Raw genomic sequence first — 16,619 nt, 5'->3', positions numbered from 1 at the left:
ATATCATATATATATATATATATATATATAACCAATATTTAACCAAAACTCATTGTGCCACCTAGCCCTAGCCATATTAGTGCCATGTTAGTGTGAATTAGCACAAAACTTGCAGGAAAAGAAAATACCACAGTTTACCTATATGAAGAACAAAATATTTAAAAAAAATATACAACATGTTGTATCACATAGCAATGCCAAAACTTTATCTAAAACACACAAGCCAATGCATGCACAACATTGTCCTGAAAACCCATAAAACTGTTATGGGAGGCATAAAAGTAGCATTTAGTACTGTACTTTGATCAGCCAGGAAAACAAAAAACAAAATATTACCGCCCCAGATTCTGCACATCTTCTGGCTTCTGTCTGTGGACAAAGACTCTCTTAACTACAAAGTATGCACAATGCCCGCACCCTTGTTACTCTTACACAGATGCTTTTATTTTTCTAGAATTTTTTTTCCTAAAATCTCATGACACTGGTATACAGTCAGAGGCTTTTACTTTGTATCACAAACTGATTCTTTAACAAAAATGATGACTAAAAATTGATAAAAATCACTTGGCTCCTCCTGAGGATTTGGCAATGACAGTTTCTCCAATATGCATCCTCACAGGCGTGTTAGGTGGAAGATGCTTACCAGTGAAAGGGTGATAGGATTGTTCGGTCTATGATCTGTCTCATATAAGATGGCCAGTGTAGCTGCTTTAACCCCAATGGCAGTGGAAACCTTTCCCACTGTTCTCTGACAGTCAATAATGAGAAAAGGGAAATGGAAAAGTAAGAAACAGATGGAAATCAGAAAAAGGATTGGAAGACAGGGTGGAACTGTAGATGTGTGACCTGTCTGTGAAATACAGGCTAAAGTCTCATAATCTACAGTAATTAAAGTTTAATTACACTTATTGATTTCACATTGATTTTAATCTTTGACATGAGTTTACTCAGTCAATATTAAAGATATCAAGGTTATGTATATTATATTAATGTACAAAACATTAAATCACAAAAAATAATATTAGCTGGGTTTTCACAGACTGTGTCACATATAACTGCACACACAGTGTAGCTGTGTCCTCTCTAAACTACTAAACACTTAAACGTCAAACTGCATTCCAGCATGCAACTTGATGATCTCCATATAAATGATAAATCTGAAAGTCTTCCAGAATAGTCACATGCTTTTTTAAAACATCTGGCCTGGAACATGCGTGATTTTCTACTAAAAGCAAAATAACATTTTAAATATCTGAAATATAGACAGAAATGCAATGTGAATGCTGCAGGATGTCCAGATGTTTTTCCGACATGCAAGGTTAAGGTTCGATTACTTGTGTTTCATTTTGGTTCAGGCAGATGTGGGTATTCTCAGTTTGAATACCTGCTTGGAGGCGTCAAGACACTCAACACGCCTGACTTCAGAGCCATCTGTGTGTTTATTATGATTCAGGTGTATTTCTGATTCACCACTGCACTACAATCAATGGGAAAATGCCTATCAATGTTAACAAAGTTAACAAAGAACCACACCCTGTACAGATTTAGCGCAAAGTGTTTATCTACCCTAAAACGCATATGGTTAAGTACAGGATAGCTCAAGTAATAACTATTATTAGTATAATCATAATTTACAGCTTAAAAAAGTTAACAAGTGTGTTGCTTAAAAGTGACTGTGGCTTGGTAAAGGGTGGAGAGAGGGCAACAGGGCAAGCAAGGACCTTTAACCGGTAATCAAACTTGGGTCGTTAAACATTAACTATAATCTTAATCTTAAAATAATTATTTTCTTTTAAAAATAAGAATTAAAATAATAATAATCACAGTAAAGCAACAAAATCATCAACGACTAAAAGAAACAGTTGTAATTTTGAAGGTGAATTTTGTAACACCAAGTTACCCATATCATTTAAGTGACAGAACAGGAAAACTGTCATTTATGAGCTTGGCTTTACCTGCTCATGTTGGATTGAAGCAACAGGGGAGAGAAGACAGGACAGAGTAGAGCATTGTGGGATAGGATGGGCTGAAGAAAGGTTAGAGGGAGATGAGGAAACAGCAGAAGAGTTTTCAGATTCCTGTGTGAAGAAAGGAGGAAGACATGAACAGAGGAAACATTTAAGAATTTTAAGTCCCACCTTTATCACAATCCACAGATTATTAAGGCACAAAAAAACTGCAAGGAAACAGGGAACAAATGGGAGTAGCGATAGATGGTTTGATTGCAATGTACACTTTTCTTACTTAAAGTCGAGTGATAAAGTGGCCTAATTATATGGATCTCTAATGGAGATTAAACACAGACAGACAGAAGACATCCTTATTCAGTAAAGAGTGACAAAAAGACTTACAGAAAGAAGGACATACAGATAGACAGACAAAAAGGAGATAGAAAGATGGACAGAAAGATGGACAGAAAAAAGAGGGACAAAAAGAAAGGGGGACAGAAAGATGGCCAACAACATGTACAGAAAGAGAAACAGAAAGAGGGACAGAAAGAAAGTTGGACAAAAAGACGGCCAGAAGAGGGACAAAAAGATGGCCAGAAGAGAGCCACAAAGAAAGAGGGACAGAAAAACAGAAGAAGATGGCCAAAAAGGTAAGAACAGAAAAAGGGACAGAAAGAGGGACAGAAAGAAAGAGGGAAAGAAAGAGGGACAGAAAGAAGAACAAAAAGAGGAACAGAAAGAGGGACAGAAAGAAAGAGGGACAAAAAAGGGACAGACAGAAAGAGGGACAGAAAGAAATGTGGCCAGAAAGAGGAACAGAAAGAAAGAGGAAAAGAAAGAGGGACAAAAAGAAAGACGACCAGAAAGAGGGACAGACAGAAAGAAAGACAACCAGAAAGAGGGACAAAGAGGGGCAGAAAGAGAGAGTGCCAGAAAGAAAGACGGCCAGAAGAGGGACAGAAAGAAGAACAGAAAGAAAGAGAGGCAGAAAGAAAGAGGGACAGAAAGAAGAACAAAAAGAGGAACAGAAAGAGGGACAGAAAGAGGGATAGACAGAAAGAAAGAGGGACAGAAAGAAAGACGGCCGGAAAGAGGGACAGAAAGAAAGAGGGAAAGAAAGAGGGACAGAAAGAAAGAGGGCCAAAAAGAAAGAGGACCAGAAAGAGGGACAGACAGAAAGAAAGACAACCAGAAAGAGGGACAAAGAGGGGGACAGAAAGAGGGGGACACAGAAAGACGGCCAGAAGAGGGACAGAAAGAAAGAGAGGGACAGAAAGACGCCCAGACGAGGGACAGAAAGAAAGAGAGGGACAGAAAGATGGCCAGAAGAGGGACATGAAGAAAGATGGACCGCAAGAAAGAGGGACAGAAAGATGGAAAGAAAGAAAGAGGGACAGAAGAGGGACAGAAAGAGGGGCAGAAAGAGGGACAGAAAGAGGGACAGAAAGAGGGCCAGAAAAAAAGACGACCAGAAAGACGGCCAGAAAGAAAGACGGCCAGAAAGAAAGACGACCAGAAAGAAAGACGACCAGAAAGAGGGACAGAAAGAAAGAGTGCCAAAAAGAAAGACGACCAGAAAAAGGGACAAAAAGAGGGACAGAAACACAGCTAGAAAGAGGGACAGAAAGACGGCCAGACGAGGGCCAGAAAGAAAGAAAGGGACAGAAAGACGTCCAGACGAGGAACAGAAAGAAAGAGAGGGACAGAAAGACGGCCAGACGAGGGACAGAAAGAAAGAGAGGGACAGAAAGATGGCCAGAAGAGGGACATGAAGAAAGAGGGACTGAAAGAAAGATGGACAGAAAGAAAGAGGGGGACAGAAAGAAAGAGGGGGACAGAAAGAAAGAGGGGGACAGAAAGAAAGAGGGACATAAAGATGGACAGAAAGAAAGAGGGGGACAGAAAGAAAGCGGGACAGAAAGAAAGAGGGACAGGAAGAGAGAGGGCCAGAAAGAAAGAGGGACAGAAAGAAAGAGGGACAGAAGAGGGGCAGAAAGAGAAACAGAAAGAAAGAGGGGCAGAAAGAAAGAGGGGCAGAAAGAAAAAGGGACAGAAAGCGGGACAGAAAGAGAAAGAAAGAGGGACATAAAGAAAAAGGGACAGAAAGAAAGCGGGACAGAAAGAAAGAGGGGCAGAAAGCGGGACAGAAAGAGGGAAAGAAAAAAGAGGGACAGAAAAAAGAGGGGGACAGAAAGACAGCCAGAAAGAGAAAGAAAGAGGGACATGTGTAATAATGTGAAATATGTGGCAACATATTTAGCTTTGGAACATCCTTCTCAATATGACTGAACAGCATGCAGAGCTCTGGTATCAGGGATGCAGTGGAACTGCTGGGATTCACCTGAAGCTGAGCCGGTTTGCCAAAGAACAGACATCCGAGCTGCTGAGCTCGCTCCTTGATGCTTTTTTTGTTGAACAGTCTAGTCATTTCAGCCTGTGCTTTTCTCTGTACAAGTATTCATGAGCAAAGGACAGGACGTATCAAAATGGGAAAGCAGAACTTTAGGCATAAGATATTGCATTGCCCAAGCCTTTTTTATTTACATTTATGCATTTGGGAGATGCTTTTCTCCATAGCGTTCAAAGTTCCAAGTCAAAGGAAACCACACAGAAATTACCATGATATACAAGCCAGCTTTGGTTTCTTTTGCAATGTATATCAATATGTATCGTTTGACTTTAGTTAATTTCCAAGGTTTGACACAGAAGTTTAGAGATTTGTATAAACCCTGACTACTAATATGTTGCAGCCATATCAGATCATGGATACGCCAATCACAAGCGCATTAGAGACTAAGCTAGCTCAACATGCATCACTTCATTCACCTTGCTCACTTCCTCTTCCAGGCTTTTCATGCACTTGATCATCCCACCCAAAGCTGGTTTGAAGGGCAGGTGTGCATCTGATTGTTCTGCCGCCCGTGAAGACAGCCCAGTCTGAGAAACCGACTGGAGCACTTTGAAGGGAATGTGAGAAGTTCTGGAACGAGACTCGTTTGTATGATAGCAGGACGTAATATCTGTAAGCTGGAAACTGGAGTGAACTTCAGTCTTTTTGGAGTTGGACTGGATCTCTGTGTTTTCACGACCTGAACTGACATCTAAATGGCAGTCAGAAAGTCTGGCACCAGTGTCCCGGGATTCATTTCGGGTGTGAGATTCAAGTAGTCTTAGATAAGGAGATGGCTGTAAGGAAACCAGTTTAATTGAGGAATTATTAGCTTTACACATGACCTGCCCACTAAATTTAGCTTTGAGAGTTCAGTTAAGCCATAGACATCCAGGCGTGATAATGTGAAACTGTGGATGGATTTTGGGACAAGGTAGCATACCTGCCATTTCGGTTTGGGTGGAGGTGTTGGAGGGGGCATGGGGTGGTTTGTTGGTTTGGCAAAGCGCGTGTTGTTACTCGTGTCCAGAGATTTTTGCTTTTCAGCAACTGACTCAACCTCAGATTCAGACTAGTAACGGTCAAATTGCACCAGAAGAGATGGACAGAAATGAGTATGGAAAAGATCAGAGGACAGTTAAAAGATGCATAGAAAGAGGAAACATGGTAAAGCATGCAAAATACATATAACCACCACTGGCAAATATAAACAACTGGACTGGCCCACAGTCATAAAACATAAAATACACTGCAAACAAAGTTTTCATATATAGTTATGGAGGATTATCAGTCTACCGAGTCCAGATCCTTTAAGCCTTTAACTAAGCACCCAAACCTTGACCCCTGCTTATCTCCAAGCCAGGTAAAAATATAGACGCAGATTGCTGACGACTGTAAAAATTACAACTGTATTGCATAAACAGATAGTGAAACAGAGTTTCATTTTGCAATTCACAGAAAATAAACAATGCGACTTGAACCACTAGACATCTTATGTATAAAATGCAGACGCTTATCAAGCAACCTATGACAATACACCATAAGATACTCATTGTACTGTAACAGAAGCGATAAACCGTTTACCTATATTACATTTTTTTTATCATGGCGTTCAGACTGTGCAGATCCAACGAACTAGAATCAGAGGGTTTATTTTTACCCTTACTTTCACTGCACAAAGACGAGTATTCATAAGGGATTAAAGCCAAATTTAAGAAGTTATGTTAGATCCGTTACCCCTGCTGCCTGGTCTCCCGACTCACATGCAGCACCCGGTTTACATTTCCTTAAACGTGAAGGCTTAAATAACCACACATCCTCAATACACATTTCGGATGAAGCTTACGAGATCATAACATTTTGAAATGGTCACCTAAAAGACATGAGCTGCTTAAATGAAGAAAAAAGAAAAAAAAGGTCAGTTGGCTGTACCTGTCTGTTTAATGCGCAGCTTGGAGCATTTTCCTCAAACCTGGCCAGCAGTTGAGTTGCCATGGAGCGCACCCGATTCTCTTTCTGTTCACCCTTTTCACCTACAGGGGGCGCACTCTGATTGGACATTTGCTGTGGTAGGGCAGAACAGCAGATTGATTAGAGGAAGCAAGAGGAGGATAAAGACAATGGCGTTGACACCAAAAAGGAAAGTTAGCGCACCTCCTCAAGGTGGGCGATTCCCTTCTTCCTCTTTTTGTTAAAATCGTTGTCTTCCAACTTCTTGTCGACCTTGATATAAAACAATGTGTTTCTCAATATAAACAGGATTTTTTAGTAAAAAATAAAATTAGGTACAGTATGGAAACAATGCTTACCTTTGGAATTCTCTTTCTTGCGAGGTTTATAGAGTTGTAAAGAGAATTTGCACTCTTTGATGAATAGATTTCATTATTTGCATCCACCTGTTTGGGTACACCTGATAATAAAAAATTTAAAAAACTTCATATGTATCTAGAATATGGCAAAATAATGACACATACACTTGTAACACATGTTTTAAAGAGGCTTAGATATTTATATACTGTCTGTTAATGTTAGCTAATGCCAATACAATTGTTCATGTTGTGCAAAATGTTTTAGTAAGAAGAACACGTACTAACAATACTTCTGTTTATGTTAGCTAATGCATGAACTAATGATAACAAACGCAACCTTATTATAAAGCATTACTAATTTTCTGTCCAATACTACATTAAAGGGGCCATGGCACAAGACTTTTTTTAAGATGTCAAATAAATCTTTGGTGTCCCCAGAGCAAAGTTTAAGCTCAAAATACCATATAAATAATTTATTATAGCATGCTAAAATTGCCACTTTGTAGGTGTGAGCAAAAATGTGCCGCTTTGGGTGTGTCCTTTAAAATGCAAATGAGCTGATGAAATTCAAACACTGATCACAATGATTGTGGTTTGTTGCAATTAAAACTCAATTGTGCTTTTCTCTGCACTAATTGGCAGTGTTGTGGTTGGATAGTGCAGATTAAGGGGTGGTATTATTATAATAATAAGAACTCCTTATGACATCATAAGGAGAGCCAAATTTCAACAACCTTTTTTTCATGTGCTTGTAGAGAATGGTTTACCAAAACAAAGTTACTGGGTTGATCTTTTTCACATTTTCTAGGTTGATAGAAGCACTGGAAACATAAAAAAAAGTCAGATTTTCATGCCATGGCCCCTTTAAAAATAAAATATGAAAGATAATGTTTCATCTTGCTTGCTTGTAGCTTATGTACTAACAATTTTGCAGTATGCTCATGCTTAAACCCAGTCAACACATGCACAGCAGGTGCATGATGAATGACATCAGAACTTATGTTCTATAAGTTACTGTGCCAAAAAATGTCAAATGTCTTCGAACTGGATGCACAAGTGTTGCACCATTTATAGAGGTTCCCAAACTTTTCATTATGCGATCTATACTGGGACCAACCGTATTTTTTTATCTAAATATGAGGAAAAAAGTTTTTCTCTTATAATAGAGTATACTATAAATTAAATGGGTAACACTTTACAATAAGGTTCATTAGTTAACATTAGTTAGCTACATTAGTTAACATGAACTAATAATGAACTGCACTTATACAGCATTTATTAATCTTTGTTAATGTTAATTTCAACAATTACTAATACTATTTTAAATCTTGTTAAAATTAGTTAATGCACTCTGAACTAACATGAACAAACAATTAAAGCTTAAATTTTTATTAACTAACATTTACAAAGATGAATAAATACTGTAACAAATGTATGGCTCATGGTTTGTTCACGTTAGTTAATACATTAACTAATGTTAACTAATGAACCTTATTGTAAAGTGTTACCATTAAATGTGGGTTTAATTCCAGCATCAAAATAACTTATCAAAATCATGGGAGCCAAGCGACTTTGCGCAACCCACCTTATTCCACTGTGCGACCCACAAGTGGGTCCCGACACACAGTTTAAAATAACCCTCATTTATACCATCCAAAACAGTTAAGAGCTTTTGATGAAAACTTATGGTTTTAATGGCAAGATATAAAAGTGCACACCCTAAAAACTCAGCTTTCGGTCAAAAAGGGGCGAACCCAACCTGTTGGGTTGTAATTTAACCTTAGTTAACTTCAAATTCAAGGGCCTTTCAAGGAATTTCCAGATCCAATACCCTCAAATTCAAGAACTAAATGTGGGGACACATTTCAAGTGAGAGCAAGTTTACATCGTGTTACCTTTTAAGATACATTGTTACAGTTCCCTTTCGAGAGAACTCGCGCTGCGTCACTGCAGTGACACTTTGGGGACGCCTCCAGGGGTAAGAGTGTCTGAATGTGTATATCAAATTCAACCAACGACAAAGACAGGGTGACGCGGGAGCCAGGAAGTATATCACTATCTGAAATATTGCCAAAGACGGCGTTACAGGGACAGTATGGCAAGGGAGACACAGCGTCTCATTCCCTTCTCAGAGAACAACAGTTACATACATAACCAGAGACGTTTTCATGTGTCAAACACAACTAAGCAAAAAAACATTTTGGTATGAATCAACATTCGCATACAGAAGATACAAGCATTTAAAGCAAACAGTTTAGCACGTGTGCTTAAAAAGTCTAGAATTTTTATAATATTATCCTGCACTACACAGGGAATAATATGGATTTTTTCCAGAAAACGTCTTGCATAAAATAGATTCAAGCACTTTCAATGACCTGTATCTATTGTTTTCTGGGTATCTGGGTTGTTTTAACCCATTGTTGGGTCAAATATAACATTTTCTGGGTTATTAAACCCAACGGCTAGGTTTGTCGCTTTTTAACCCAACAATGGGTTAAAAATAACTTTAACAGCATTTTTGAATGTGCAGGTGAGAGCTCTACCTGTGGCAGGTTGAGATGGGTTGCGGAACATCTCATAGAATTTGGAGAGGTAGAGAACCATGATGAGCTTGTCTGGCCCGCGCTCAGCATCCATCTCCTTTCCAGTAGTGACAGGCTGGATGCCAAACTCCCGCTCTGCCACATCAAACGCCAGCTGGTTGTTTTTAGCACAGTCTGCTTCATTCAGCGAGTCAAAATCACTGGAGAAGAGAGAGAGAGTGGGAAAAGGCAAACAAAACGAGGGAAATCAATGATAAGACCTTATTAGGCTTGAATTCCTTTCGAGAGGCTGTGTTCTTGCAACCTGTATCCCTGGTTACCCATAATAATATTTACTGAAACACCCTCTCTCTGGCAGTACGGTATGATGAGAACATTTTGAGCTGATTGAGTCACATCCCACTGTGAGCCCATGGGTCACACTTTGACTAATGGCCCCTCTTTATTACATCATTAAAGCCGCCACTCGCATCCGGATGAGTGGCACAATTTATGCCACACAGTAGGTGCGAAAATTATAATGTAAGTGCCACTGCAAATCATGAAACGGCCACAAAATAGCCCTGTTATGATGTCTGAACGAACCGATGAATCAGCACTAGTTTGCCCCTGCTGGTGGATGTTGTAATAACACCATCTTTTCACATTAAAACTTTTTTTAAAGTTTATTTATCTCATTCATCATTATAGCATACGTCTATATTGTTTAAATGCTTTTAAAAGCATGAAATTCCCCTTTTGCTGCTACTGGCATCAAATGTGCCATTAAAACAATTGGAGTACATCTTCTCCTTTCTTTTAGTAGGTTCTTTCAATTCCTTGTTAAGATAAATAGCTTTTTATTTGCATTGAAGAAGCAAAAATGGCAAAACTTGTTCACAAAGCTATTGTCATATAATATGAACAAACAACTTGTTCTGATCGCCTGGGGCAAGAAGGCACGCGTGCAAGATCAAAAGAAGGATTGGCAAGCAAAACAATAGATCATTTGTAGCTTTTCAGTAATGTGCGTAAGAGAAAGTATAGAGGTGCATGCAAACATGAAGGCCACTTTGTGTGCATGTAGTCTGTCTTACATGAGGTCGGGCCGCTGGCGGTGGATGAGGGCGCAAAGTGCCAGGCCGCTCCTCCATGAGGTTGTGAGATCAGTCACATCCACTCCCTTATAACCCTGAGTCTGTTTTTGACACCACAACAGCAGACGACTGGGACGAACCTCTGACTCTGAAAATTAAGATGTGATAATAGAAATACTGTATTTAAGTATATAAGTGTTAGGTCAACTGCAAAGCAACCATTTTAGGAAAGAGCTTCTACTACTTATGTAAACCATTATTCACTAGTTTGAAGTTTTAATCACCATAAGCGCCACTCCATTAAAAAAAATTGAGGGCAAAGACCCAACAAGTCTGTGTGATTGTGCAGCGATGACATCACCGCAGAAAAACTGATAAGGTCTTACTAAAACAAGGTCTGCACTTGCTTTTGTTTGAATGTTTCGTCATGTAACATAAGCTCTTTGATTGAGTAGAGGGTGTGGAGCAGTGATAAGTCATTGTTCCTGTAAGGCCGATCCCAGGTGAGACCAGCTATAAAACAAACATGGAAAAGGTAGCTATAGACCATACTACTGACGTTACGTTAGATATATAAATGAAGCCGAATGAGATTTTGAGAGTTGAGTAAATTCAATGTGAACTACATGGCAATGGGACTATTCAATTTCTGTAACACGCTGAACAAATCTGATCCTCGGGATGGGACGATTCAATGTAATTTCTGCACCACTAGCATCACCTTTAAACAGGATCCTAAACACTCCCTGTCTTCCACAAGTTGTGTCTGTCCAAACAAACACAACTCATTGGCAGCAAATGTCAAAAATGACACACTTCAGAATTAATATTTGTGGACTGTGTAACGCAATTGAATGCCGTGTCAACTTGCAAAATATCTATAAAAAAATAAAAACTAATCTACCTTGTCTGGAGAGGTTCACAGATCTGCGTGTGGGTCCGCTGCGCTCAAGAACACTTGAGTTCTGTTCACCGCTGATGTACAGATGCCGTACCTGAAACAGGAAGTTTGCTGTTTACAAGTGGAAGCACGCCAAGACTGATGTACAGTACTGTGCAAAAGATTTAGATTTGTTGTTTTTGCAATGTTATAGTGATCATATTTAATTTTTTCTGAGTCTCTTTAATAGAAAACATCTAGAAAATACAGGAAATGTGTATATAGTATTAAAAACTGTATAGAAATGTAAACTGATGTGTCAAGTATTTAGGGTAAACTCTGAGCTCAAACCTAAATGAAATTAAATCCTAATTTTAAAGAAATTTTTCTTTTTACTTCATTCTGCTCGAAAACACTCAAGATGTGTTTAGTGCCAAGAGAGGTCCCACTAAACACAAACGATGCCTAAAGAAAACATTGAGTATTTTTTGTACATATTTCCTGTATTTTCTGTTTGTATCTTAATAAAAGTTCGATTTAATGTCTATCCATATTTATTTTTGAATCTTCTAAAACAACAAGTCTAGTGGCGGTGGCCTTAAGTTGCGTTTACACCAGCTGCGGTAGAGGCGGCAAGCGCGGGTGATTTACATGTTAAGTCAATGCAAAGATGCGATTAGGCATCCTGTGGAGCGGTAGCCGAATTGAGCGTTGCCGAGGGAAACGCGCGAGTTGAAAAATCGGAACTTTCGGATTTCCGCAGACCGTTAACCAATCAGGAACATGCTGTAGTAGTGACGTGATTACTAGGGGTGTGCATTGGCACTGCCCTCACGATTCAATTCAATTACGATTCACCAGGTAACGATTCAATTCAATTCGATTTTACGATGCATTGCGATGCATCAGAATTCTACTGTACACAACAAGACACATTTTTAATCAGTCAAGTAGTAAAGTCAAGCAGCTTTAAGACAATGACAATTATATAACTGAGATGAGAATTTTACACACAGCGTAAAGGGCGATTTATAGTCGTGCGCAGGTTATACGCCGTAGCTACGGCGTAGGCTATCCGTAGCCTGTGCGTAGCTCTGCGTAGCCTGACGCGCACCTCACAATAAAATTCAGATCTACTCGGACTGCAAGCGCTGTGATTGGTCCACCAGAACCCCTCCCGTCAGGTAAAAAAAACTGTGTCATAGGTATTTCCGTTTGTGACGGTGAAAACAAAGATGAGCCAAGTTGAGGAGTGATTTAACTCAAACTGCATCAAAAGTCGCTGTTTATTTACTTAATCATTGCATTGTCTTCTCAAATTATACACAAGTTGCTGTTTCTTCTTCGTTTGTGGGTTAACTTGCTAAGCTTCTTCTTCTTTCACGTTTGTGCTGCTACTGTGGTTACACGCGTGGATACTGCCTACCAGCGGTCGCGAGTGTGTTTGCACGTCGGCGCGGACGACAACGCAAAAGTATAAATGAAAACCGACGCGGAACCTACGCCGTCGCTGCTACGCCGTAGGACCTACGCACGACTATAACGAGCCCTTAAATCTTGTCTAGTTTCCTATTAATAGAATCCGAAATGTGCCCACATGTCCACTTTCCATGGAAAAGGGTGCGTTTTTATTTACCCATCTATCACGGTCATCTCTCTCCGCCTCAGCCATCTTGATTGTTGTTGTTATGCCCCCGGAAGTAATTGAAACTTCACAACTTTATTGTCCACTCGAGGCCAGAAAATAAACAGTGACATAATTGATTATGGCACTTTGCTGCATCGATGCTGAATCGTGCATACGCGCATTGCCGAATCAATTATTGTTGACACCCCTAGTGATTACAGAAAGCGAGCAGAGTCTAGAATGTCCGCATGAATGTTTCGAATGACTAGAATTTCACGCGCGAATGAAGCGAGTAAACTCAAATGTTCAAGTGTCCAACTACGCGTGAATAGCGCATTTTTGGTGCAAACACACAGTGAGATTTTTGCACAGTACTGTATACGAATGTATATGGTAGTAATGGATGGGAGTCTCACCTGATGTGGTCTCACGCAGGTGGAGTTGAGGTTAGGGTAACGTGTAGAAGGATCTATGGTGTATTGCTCAAAGTTTTTTGAGATGTTTTCAGCTGTGGTCTGAGGCAACAGCCTATAGATGCTTTCCCTGTAAGACAGATAAAACAGATAGTGGATAATCAAACTACCATCATGCTTACAAATATGCAAATATTATTTTCTAGACTAAAAACATGCTGTCTCCCAAAAATATATGCACATTTTTAAAAAATATATATTTTTGAATTGTAAAGTATTAGTGAATATCATGGTAGTATCTCACCTCTCTGACAGAAGGTCAAGTGGTTCTTTACCTTGAGCCCAACCCTTTATCATCCACACTGTGTCAAAGGCAGCCAGAAACCCTCGAGCACATCCTGTGCCCATCGGCCAGAAAGGCTGGACACAGAGAAGAAAGAGAGAAGGATGAAACACACAACAAGACGAAGAGACAATGAATTTGTGAATTTGTGCATAAAACAAGCCAAAAAAATCTGCCAATAGGGTAAGCAAAAAATCTTTTTTCATAAACACTAAATTCAAGAAAAATTCTAAAAAAAAAATCGCTTACCCCATTGGCAGATTGTTTTAACCACAAATTCACTTAAGTGTTATTTTTTTGTCTTAAAACTAGACTTATTTTCTTAGGTAATTTCTTTATCAAGACAATGCATCTTGATTTGCATTAAAAAATAGACAAAAATACTACGAAAGAAAGTCATTTTTTGCAGTGCAGCCAAATGGCATGTTAAAATATTACTGGTTTTGTGGTCCAGGGATACAAATATAATTGAACAAGGGTCATATTTTTAATAAATAAGGTTTCCATTGATGTATGGTCTGTTATGTGGCATTCTCACCAGAGGCGGAAGACGCGGCAAGCGCGAGTGATTTACATGTTAAGTCAATGCAAAGACGCGAATAGGCAGCCTGCGGAGCGGAACGTGCAAATGGCGCGGAACGCGTAGCGCGGATGAGGCTTTCCGCGCGAATTGAACGTTGCCGTGGAAACACGAAAGTTGAAAAATCGGAACTCTGGCAAATATTCGCGCCGGATTAACCAATCAGGAGCTTGCTTTAGTAGTGATGTGATTACAGGGAGCGAGTGAAGTTGTCTCAAATGACTAGAATTTCACGCGAGAATGAAAACTCAAAATGTTCAAGCGTCCAACTATGCGAGAATAGCGTGTTTTTGCCACCTCTACCGCGGCTGAGTATGCACAGTTAGTATATGACAATAATTGGCTGTGATACAACTATTTGAAAATCTGGAATTTGAGTGTGCAAAAAAATTTTATATTGAGAAAATCAAGTTGTCCAAATTAAGTCCTTACAAATAAATATTACTAATGATAAATACAGTTTTTATATATTTACAATAGGAAATTTACAAAATATCTTCATGGAACATGACCTTTACTTTATATCCTAATGATTTTTGGCATAGAAAATGTTTAGTTTTGCCCTTACAATGTATTTTTGGCTATTGCTACAAATATACCATGTGCCTGCTCATGTGGTTTTGTGGCCCAGGGTCACATTTAATATGTAAATTCAAGTGGGTAAGTATGTAAATATTTAAAGCTGACAAACAAATCTATTTCCCATATTTTCTATTCCCAAAAAGCAAAAATAAAGTAAAAAACCTATTGAGCTTCATCCTACACTGCAAAAAATGACTATTTTACTCAGTATTTTTGTCTTGTTTTCAGTACAAATATCTAAAGATTCTTGAATCAGGATGCATTTTCTTGATGACCTAAGAAAATAAGTCTAGTGTTCAGAGAAAAAATATACAATTTAAGTGTAATTGTGGTTAAAACAAGGAAACATATCTGCCAATGGGGTGAGAAAATTTTAACTGTAAAAAAAAAGTTAACTGTATTCTTAAACACTTAATTCAAGAAGAATTCTCTCACCCCTTTGGCAGATATTTTTCTGTGTTTTATTTTTATATATTTGTACTGAAAACAAGACAAAAATACTAAGTAATATGACGGCATTTGTAAACACACTTAACTTTTTTGGGTATTATACAACTTGGGTATTATATTGAATAATAAATAAAAATGTATTTATAACCTGCACTAACAAGGGATTTTCTACAATTATTTACCGATATAAAAACATCATATTGTGACATTTAGGGGTGGTTTCCCAGACAAGGCTTATCCTAGTCCCAGACTAAAATGCATATATGAGCTACCATCATTTAAAAACACCTTGCACTGACATATCTTAACATATAATCGGTGCCATTGTTTTGTCTCAAGATGCACACTAGTCTTGTGTTTTGTTAAGTTTCTTAGATATATTAGGACATTTAAGAAGTTTTTACAAAGGCCTAGGCATAATCTAAACCCTCTCCGGAAAACCGCCCATAAAGTCACATACATCATTATTGCCTACCTCCAACAGGCTGTCCCCAACCAGGGCCACAAGCAACTGATGGCCCTTCTTTTCTCTCACCAGCGCGGCATTCTCTGAGGCGTACATGCAGGTAAAGTCAAACATGGCCACATCCGGCTGACCGTAGTGGTTGATGGCGTAATCCAAGGAGGGGAGCTGGTAGTTCGTGCCAAAATCTGCAGCCTCGCGGGCATACGAGAGCAGCGCTTCTTGGTTTACGTTGTCGCTTGCCAATAGTCGTTCTGTCTCAATGTAGTCCTGGGTGAGGAAGATTTCAGGATGAAAATCACATTGCAGAAACAATTCAAGTGTAAGGGTATTCAAATTTTTTGCTAAATGTATTGGACAAGTGTGTTTGTGTGATTTTACTTTCAAATAAAGAAGTCTTTGTTTAACATTTAATTAAGTAACTCAATATCACTCACACATTTGAAACAGAAATAGTGATTGTCTTATTTTTCCCATCGTGACGTATATCCGAGTGAAACTGCTTCATAAATAAAAAAGTTAGGGGCGGGACTAGATTTCATCTATCGAGAACTGACTGGGTCATTTGAAATGGGTTCATGATGTAACGTGCTAATCGCTGCAATCTTTTCCCAGGCCCCGCCCTCACACCATTTCTTGTGACAGGAAGTAAAGCTAGATCGTTTCGAGGAGCGAAGGAGATTTTCGTCTTTGATTAAAGATTATGAGGGCACACAAATAAAAAAAAAGATTAATAATAATACAATATAAACAATAAAATATGTTTGTGAAATATTGTTTTATTGATTATTTTTAAGCTTAAATCTTCATGAAGACTTTAAAGGTGCAGTGTGTAAATTTTAGCGGCATCTAGTGGCGAGGTTGCGAATTGCAACCAATGGCTCAGTTCACCGATCACCCCTCGCTTTTGAAACGCACAGAGAAGCTACGGTAGCCACCACTGGACTAACACGTCATCATCGGAGACAACTAAGTAAAAAAAGTTGTCTGTTAAGGGATCTGTAGAAACATGGCG

The 16,619-nt window shown here is 39.0% G+C and overlaps 2 protein-coding genes across 17 annotated transcripts in view; one reads left to right on the top strand and one right to left on the bottom strand.

The window, feature by feature from the left end:
* Nucleotides 1-16,619, top strand: part of cyb5r2 (cytochrome b5 reductase 2) — a 117,058-nt gene that overhangs the window by 19,498 nt on the left and 80,941 nt on the right. The window lies entirely within an intron of this gene.
* The window catches only part of mical2b (microtubule associated monooxygenase, calponin and LIM domain containing 2b), a 73,640-nt gene that overhangs the window by 27,820 nt on the left and 29,201 nt on the right, over nucleotides 1-16,619 (bottom strand). For 5 of the 16 annotated variants that reach the window (XM_055192038.2, XM_055192037.2, XM_055192050.2 and 2 more), the window contains exons 8-23: nucleotides 15,617-15,874; nucleotides 13,491-13,606; nucleotides 13,190-13,316; nucleotides 11,171-11,261; nucleotides 10,267-10,414; nucleotides 9,191-9,390; nucleotides 6,648-6,748; nucleotides 6,493-6,561; nucleotides 6,271-6,402; nucleotides 5,282-5,410; nucleotides 4,776-5,135; nucleotides 4,291-4,395; nucleotides 1,956-2,078; nucleotides 1,385-1,477; nucleotides 644-748; nucleotides 337-369 (exon numbers count right to left, since the gene is read on the bottom strand). In XM_055192038.2, coding sequence (XP_055048013.2) covers nucleotides 337-369; nucleotides 644-748; nucleotides 1,385-1,477; nucleotides 1,956-2,078; nucleotides 4,291-4,395; nucleotides 4,776-5,135; nucleotides 5,282-5,410; nucleotides 6,271-6,402; nucleotides 6,493-6,561; nucleotides 6,648-6,748; nucleotides 9,191-9,390; nucleotides 10,267-10,414; nucleotides 11,171-11,261; nucleotides 13,190-13,316; nucleotides 13,491-13,606; nucleotides 15,617-15,874 — 2,190 coding nt within the window. Of the gene's footprint in view, nucleotides 1-336; nucleotides 370-643; nucleotides 758-1,384; nucleotides 1,478-1,955; nucleotides 2,079-4,290; nucleotides 4,396-4,775; nucleotides 5,136-5,281; nucleotides 5,411-6,270; nucleotides 6,403-6,492; nucleotides 6,562-6,647; nucleotides 6,749-9,190; nucleotides 9,391-10,266; nucleotides 10,415-11,170; nucleotides 11,262-13,189; nucleotides 13,317-13,490; nucleotides 13,607-15,616; nucleotides 15,875-16,619 lie in introns of those variants that run through there. The other 11 variants (XM_073868624.1, XM_055192040.2, XM_055192041.2 and 8 more) reach the window with 11 other exon arrangements.

This window comes from Misgurnus anguillicaudatus, chromosome 6 (assembly GCF_027580225.2).
Source record: "Misgurnus anguillicaudatus chromosome 6, ASM2758022v2, whole genome shotgun sequence".
NCBI lineage: Eukaryota > Metazoa > Chordata > Actinopteri > Cypriniformes > Cobitidae > Misgurnus > Misgurnus anguillicaudatus.
Note: the sequence above shows the minus strand (reverse complement) of the source record. Positions and strands in the feature narration are given on the sequence as shown.